Genomic DNA, 7,500 nt, shown 5'->3' with positions numbered 1-7,500 from the left:
CTCCCCATTTCCTTCCCTCTCTCGTAATTCCTCCGCTGTCTCGTCTCGTCTCCTCATCTCCTTCCATTGTCCTTGTCTTCTCTTCTCCTCATTTCCTTCCCTCTCTCGTAATTCCTCCGCTGTCTCGTCTCCTCTCCTCATCTCCTTCCATTGTCCTTGTCTTCTCTTCTCCTCATTTCCTTCCCTCTCTCCTCTCCTCATCTCCTTCCATTGTCCTTGTCTTCTCTTCTCCTCATTTCCTTCCCTCTCTCCTCTCCTCCCCCCCCTCCCCCCCCCCCCGCCCCTCCTCACCTGGGACCACCAGGCTCTGGACCTCTGCGGGGAGCTGCAGCTGGGCGTTGGCCTCGGAGGCCAGGCTGAGGCGGCCTCCCTTGCCGATGCGGTCGCACAGCAGGGTGATGTGCTTCTTGAGGCGGGCGGTGTCCCGGGGCAGGCCCAGCACCAGACCCCCCGTCTGGGCCAGAGAGGTGGCCTGGTCCTTGGAGCTCCGCGACAGGCAGGTCCGCAGGAGGTGAGAGACCGAGGCGTCACAGCTCTCCTCCCAACCCTGAGGAGAGAGGAGGAGAGGAGGAGAGGAGGAGAGGAGGAGAGGAGGAGAGGAGAGAGGAGGAGAGAGGAGGAGAGAGAGGGGGAGAAGAGAGAGGAGGAGAGGGAGTTACAATGTGCAAAGGTTTACTTGGATCTTGATGGTTTCATTTTGTATTTGACATTTGTGTGAATAAAACACTTGAAAGCAGAGAGAGGGGTGAGGGAAGGGGGGGAGAAGAGGGGAGGGGGAGGAAGGAGGAGAGGAAGGAGAGGAGAGGAGAAGAGAAGAACAGGAGGCAGGAGAGGGAGGAAAGGAGGTGGAGGAAGGAGGAAGAGGTGGAGAGGAGGAGAGAGAGGACAGGGAGTTATAATGTGCAAATGTTGACTTTTGGGTTTGATGGTTTCATCTTGTTCTTGACATTTATTTGGATAAAATACGCTGAGAAGGGAGGGAGGAGGAGGAAGAGGAGGAAGGAAAGGAGGAGAGAGAGGAGAGGGAGAAATAATGTAAAGTACAAATGTTGACATTTAATTTTGATGCTTTGATGATGTTCCTGACATTGATTCCAAGAAAACAATAAAAATCAATGAAACATTATCAAAAAGTTTAATTAAAAGAGAGAGACGCACTCACTCACTCACACACACACACACACACACACACACACTCTGGCTCTCCCTCTCTCTCTCTCTCTCACTCTCACACACACACACACACACACACACTCTGGCTCTCCCTCTCTCTCGCTCTCTCTCACACACACACACACACACGCACACTCTCTCTCTCACACACACACACACACACTCTCTCTCTCTCACACACACATACAGCGATAATAAAGAGCAATGAGGAGATGAGAAGCATGTCTGTTGTCATTCTCTCTCTCTGCCGTCTCTGTCTGAGAATAGAGAGATATCTGGACATCTCTGCTTACACACACACACACACACACACACACATACACACACACACACACACACACACACACCTACCTACTCCCACTCAAACCCCCTGAACCCATAACCCATCCCTCTGCCACAGGATGGTTCGGCCTGGGGGGAGGGGGGTGGAGGAGAGAGAGGGGGGGGATGTTGATGACAGGTACCCCCCCCCCCCCCCCCCCACCACTCCACCCCCTGCCCCCCCCCGCCTGCCGCCATGCTGATAGGCCCCTAATGAGCCATAATGACAGGTAATCAGCCCTGTAACGATGATGACAGAGAGACACAGACAGAGACAGACAGAGAGGGAGAGAGGGAGAGAGAGAGAGAGAGAGAGAGATGGGAGATCCAAGGTCAAGGAGATGAGATGATGACAGAGAGGAAGGCAGACATTAGAGAAGCAGCGACAAAAAACGAAGAGACAAGGGTGAAGGACAAGCAGAGATAAGAAGGGAGGAAAGAGAAGAGAGTGGAGGGAAAAAATGAGAGAAAATGAGAGAGGAGGAGGAAGAGGAGGAGAGGGAAGGCGGTGAGATGGGAGGTGGGTGACATATCCTTACCACAATGCCTCACCAGGTTATCAAATGCTTCTAAGAAAGGCGTTCTAAACATAACAGCAGGTTTCTGGGGAAACCTGGCACGCACACACACACACACACATGCACACACACACACACACACACACACACACACACACATTCCACATGCTGTGGAAGATAATTAAATGTCCCTAAACCTAAACTCCAGCCATTCATTCCCCTAAACTAGAAGAAAGGGAGCAAAGAAAAGGTGGAGTGAAACAGGTTTGGAACGAGGCCAGAGTGATAAATTGTAAGATGAAGTTCCCACTAATGCAGAAACAAGACGAGTTGGTGTTAGTGAACGTTCACTACGGTTCCAACGCTCGTTACAGCTTCAAGACAGAAGAGTTTGCGTTTGTCAATGTTCAACACTGTTTCATGAGTCAAGAGTTGCTGTTAGTGAACGTCCACTACTGTTTCAAGAGACAAAATGTTGTCAGTGAACGTTCACTACTAAAGTTCATTAGTGAATGTTCACTTGTTTCGAGAGAATATTGTCTCGAGAGAAGAGTTTTAGTTAGTGAGCGTTCAATACTGTTTCAAGAGAGAAGAGTCTCTTAGTGAACGTTCATTACCGTTTCCAGAGAGAAATGTTTGTATTAGTAAATGTTCACTAGTTTACTACTGTTTCAAGAGAGAACAGATTGTTAGTGAACACTCACTACTGTTCAAGAGAGAAGAGATTGTTAGTGAACACTCACTACTGTTTTAAGAGTGAAGAGTTCACTGGTTTGTTTCAAGAGAGACTGATAGCATACATCTCTAGATGCTCCTGAACACATCAGTGATGTAACCGGGGGTCATGGGGTGTTCCGGGTCTTCCAACATCAGACAGACAGACCTAGCCATGGTTGGTCAGACCACAGCTTGTGTTCAGGTGCATTAGCTCCTCCACATGGACCTCCTCTCCTGATCCAGAGCCACCTCCAGGCTTTCTCTGCTGCCTCTGTGATGTTCTTGATGGCTCTCCTCCTCCCCTGTCCGGTGATGGCCAGTTCGCTCAAGGCTTTGTAGAGTTATCGCCCCGTTTAACCTCTACAGCTAACCTCGATGGGCATGCACCTCGCCTTCCAGCCCTGCTTACGGCAATCGATGACGAGATCTTCATATTTGGCCCTCTTCCTCTCGTGGGCTTCCTCCAGATGGTCCTCCCACGGCACTGCCAGCTCCAAAAGAAAGATGCTCTTGGTTGCCTCTGAGACCAGGAGGATGTCTGGCCTCAGGGTGGTGGTGGAAATGTGACATGGGAACTTCAGCTGCTTCTCCAGGTCCACAGAGAGCTGCCAGTCCTGAGCAGTCACCAAGATTCCTGATGGCGCCCTGGCTCCTGTTCGTGGCTGCTCTACAGCCTTCAAGAAGGTGATGGTCTGAGTGGTGGGGCGTGCTCGTCTGCAGCGGTTGATGATTGTTAGAAATTGATTGATAGAAAAGTTTGTATTGGTAAATATTCATTTGTTCAATGTTTCAGGAGAGGGGAGTGTTTGTCAGTGAACGTTCACTATTGTTTCAAGAGAGGAGTTTCCGTCAGTGAACATTCAGTAGTTAGTGTTACTGCATGTTAACTACTGTTTCAAGAGATAAGAGTTTGTGTTACTGAACTCTGTCTTCTCTATCATATAGACAAGACAGAAGAGTTTGTATTCGTGCAGTGGTTCACAACCTGGGGGTAAGACGTGTTTTGTTCATAAGCTTTGTGATAAATGCCTTTTTTCAGCCTCCAAGCTTCTTCTGATAATCAAGCTTCACCTGAAAAAGGGAAAATAAAACCACTGCTGGTGTCAAAGGTCCCCGTTCTGCATGTTTATGCCGGCAACACAGGGTCATGAGTAGGGATCGCTTTGTTTTGGGAGGTCAAGAGCTGAAAAGGTTGAGAACCACAACAATCATGGACGTGGTCCTGGTATGTCTGTTCTGACACAAGACTGATGAACAGGTGAAGGTTCCAGAAAGGTCAGCTTTGTTGAAGGTTGTTTTGAGTTGACAGCATTTTAGATAAAGTGGCAGAGCGGGTGAGAGGGTGGCCCTGGTGGTTAGAGAGACCATCCTTTAACCAAAGGGTCATGGGGTTGATCCCTGCAACAGTGAGTGTCCATCAACAGCTACTTGCCCTGTCCAAATGTCTTAGAGAATGGGTGTGATCACACCCACAGCTCATTTTCTTTGGTCCGAACCATAGTTGAAAAGCTGACTTTGCTGCATTTTTGGTGTGAACACACCCCAAGACACTGAACCCGTACTGCTTAATATTGGTGATCTAGGAATTGAAGCTTCAATTCTACTGTTGTACTCATTGCAGGTTGCTCTGGATAAGAGCTAAATGACTAAAATATTAAATTGTACTGCTGGTTATTAGTCTGTGTCTGTATGTTATAGATTGATTCTTTTCTGTCTATTGGAACAGTGTCATGACTGCTGCACTCATTCTAAGTCACTGGACAACAGCATCAGCTAAATGTAAACAGTAAATATACTGTAAATGGTTAAAAGCATATTTGCCATTAAGCGCTGTAAGTCTCCTTGCCTTCCAACAGCAGAGGCTGTGGAAACATCTATAGACTGTCAGGAACATTAAGTTAGACAAGGGGGAAATCCCAGGTGTGATTGCTACATTACTAGATGATCGTGGAGAAAATGGCCCCGGGCCTAGTTCAGATCCTTGGGGGACTCCCAAAGAGACGGCCAAAGGTTCAGACAGCAATCCCTCAGTCCTGACGTCCTCAGCGTGACTGGGAAAGTCATTTGAGAAGCCGGAGTTACGACTCTGCGAGTACAATGTCGTCCAGTCAGTCTCCAGGGGTAAAATCATCCACACAATCACATCCCTTGACTAAATCCATAAATGTCTTTATGAAAAATATATATATCAGAAAGGCTGGATTCAGTTTGGTTTAGCACTGTAACAGTTACAATTATGACCATCATTTCTTTAACTGTGCAACTTATGAGTGTAATCAACTTTAAATATGACCAATTATTATAAATGCTTGCTCGTTGACTATCACAAGCCCTGATATGGTACAAAGAAGCCTGTGATTTGATTTGAAAGGAACAGCGAGTAAAGAGAAATACTCAGTTTCATTCCAAAATGCTGTATATCCATTCCGAAAAAAATCAAAACAAAAAAGCAACTTTATACCTGAAGTTCATCCTTCACCATCGCTAAAATCTAGGTGATCCAGTCTGCAAAAGTGTCATTTTGTCAACTAAAGATTTCAGTTACCTATATTTAAAAAAAACACATAAAAAAACCCCAAATAAAACATATTTATGTTTGAAAAGTATTTTCTGAGGTATTTAAGCATGTTAATTTGTAAGTGAGTTAACTGAGTAAGTGTTACACTTTTCAAATGGTGGATATCTTATTTTGGCATGAAAGTATTTCCATACAGTATAAATATATAGTGTTAAATCCTCCATATAGTTTATGGACAAACTGACCAGCAATAGAGAGATGGAACCACATGGAGAAGAGGAAGTATGGGGGATGGATGGAGGGATAGACAGATGGAGGGGGGAGTACACCCAGAAAAAGGAGGGTTCTTTGGTTCTATATATTTGGTTTATATGCAACCAAAATGACTCAAAGATCCCTCCGATTTGAAAAACAAAACAAAGAACCCAGTGGGTTTCATTAAAAAAAATATTCAATACTGCAGATTTGGAGCATTTTATGCATTCTAAAAAGGTTCATTACAGCACCATAAATATTCTATGTAGAACCATTTGAGCATGGTAGAACCTGTTTAAACACGTTCTTTACAGCGTCATCAGGGGTTCTGCTGTGGAACAAACATAAATAAACATTTTCTGGTGTTATATAGAACCCTTTTTCTTAAGAGGGTAGGAAGTCAGTGTGAGGCGGTATAACTGCACGGTGGATTCTGGTAATGTAAACGCCAGTGTGTGTGTGTGTGTGTGTGTGTGTGTGTGTGTGTGTGTGTGTGTGTGTGTGAGAATGTGGGGGTCATGCAAGAATAGCAGGCAGACAAGACAGTGTCAGCAACTCTATTCAAGACCTGACTGACAGATGGAAAGAGAGAGAGAGAGAGAGGGAGAGAGAGAGAGAGAGAGAGAGAGAGAAACAAGAGTCAGGAAATAGACAGACAGAGAGAAAGGAGAAAGGGAAAACAAGAGGGAAGGAGGAGGGGGAGAGAACGGAGAGAGAAAGAGAGGGAAAGTGAGACTGAGTGGGAGAGCAAGAGAGAGGTATAAAGATAAAGAGCGAGAGAGAGAGAGGAAGGAGAAGTGAGGAAGGAGAGGGAGTGAGAAGAGGAGGAGGAGAAGGAAGAGAAGGAGGAAGAGGAAAGGGGGAGGAGTGAGAGGAGAAAGGAAGGTGAAGAAAAGGAGGAAGAGGAGGGGAGGAGAAAGAAGAGGAGGGGGCGTAAGACAGAGGGAGGATGAGGAGGAGTGAGAAAAGAGATTGGAGAAAGTGAGGAAGAGGAGAAGTGAGGGAGGAAGAGGAAGAGCAGAAAAAAATATTTCTTCTTTTGAGGAGTGAGAGAGAAAGAAGAGGAGGAATAAAAGAGGAGAAATGAAACTGTCAATTATCAGTGAGATGACTTTCCTTTGACACTCCTCCTCCTCTCCTTTCTATCTCTCCAACCTCCTCCTCCTCCTCCTCTCTCCCTCTCATTCTAAATATTTCATCTTTCTCTCGGGTAAAGAATGCAGAGAGTATATAGCTTCTGTCAGAGGAATATCTCATGTCTGAATCACAAAGTCAACTTTCCTGCAGAAGAAGAAAACCTCGCCTTGTCTTCTGACTGGCAGCTCGGCATTTTTGAAATTCTTTAAGTTCTTTGCACTTTGGACTTCAGCAGGTTGATAATATAATCTATTCTAATGTGACGGATGACATGTAGGTCTCCAGACTTTTTGTACTTAATGCAAGCCATGATGAGCGTCTCTTTTTATGTGTGTGTGGGTGTGTGTGTGTGTTGAGTGCATGCGCCGATGAGTGTGTGTGTGTGACACTGGTGTGTGAGGGAGAGAGAAAAGACAGAGGGAAGAGGATTATTGTATTATCTACGTTTCCTGTCTTTACTGCTCCTGACCAACAGGATTTCCCTGTATGGATAATACTTCACTCTGTTCTCTGACCTTATAGTTAAGCAACAAGCCACGAGAGGCCGTGCTTCACACTGACTTTAGCTTCATGTCTTGCCTATCAACACCTTTAACTGTTCCAGCATCACTGTAACTCCCAGCCTCGGCTTCAAGTGTTGATCAATGATACTGCTACTGATATTTTTAAATTGGATAGTTGATATTTTGTGCTGATATTCATTAAATTTGACCATTTTCATACCAAGTAAAAATTAAAAAACATTACAAGCGTTCCCAGCATTTTATTCTTGTCCGTGGCTTTCAGTGGAAAAGCCTGTGAAGCAGCATTTAGACCACGAGACACTAAAACTCATGTGGAATCCAATCAAATCAGTTCCAG

At 45.6% G+C, this 7,500-nt stretch overlaps 2 protein-coding genes across 2 annotated transcripts in view; both read right to left on the bottom strand.

Annotated features, from left to right (window-relative positions):
• The window catches only part of bmper (BMP binding endothelial regulator), a 217,309-nt gene that overhangs the window by 108,593 nt on the left and 101,216 nt on the right, over positions 1–7,500 (bottom strand). The window lies entirely within an intron of this gene.
• The window catches only part of bbs9 (Bardet-Biedl syndrome 9), a 188,792-nt gene that overhangs the window by 85,496 nt on the left and 95,796 nt on the right, over positions 1–7,500 (bottom strand). Inside the window, exon 20 of the mRNA XM_078287020.1 lies at positions 292–547. Coding sequence (XP_078143146.1) covers positions 292–547 — 256 coding nt within the window. The remainder of the gene's footprint in view (positions 1–291; positions 548–7,500) is intronic.

Source organism: Centroberyx gerrardi, chromosome 12 (genome assembly GCF_048128805.1).
Source record: "Centroberyx gerrardi isolate f3 chromosome 12, fCenGer3.hap1.cur.20231027, whole genome shotgun sequence".
Taxonomy (NCBI): domain Eukaryota; kingdom Metazoa; phylum Chordata; class Actinopteri; order Beryciformes; family Berycidae; genus Centroberyx; species Centroberyx gerrardi.
The sequence above is the reverse complement of the archived record's forward strand: the minus strand, read 5'-3'. Positions and strand labels throughout refer to the sequence as shown.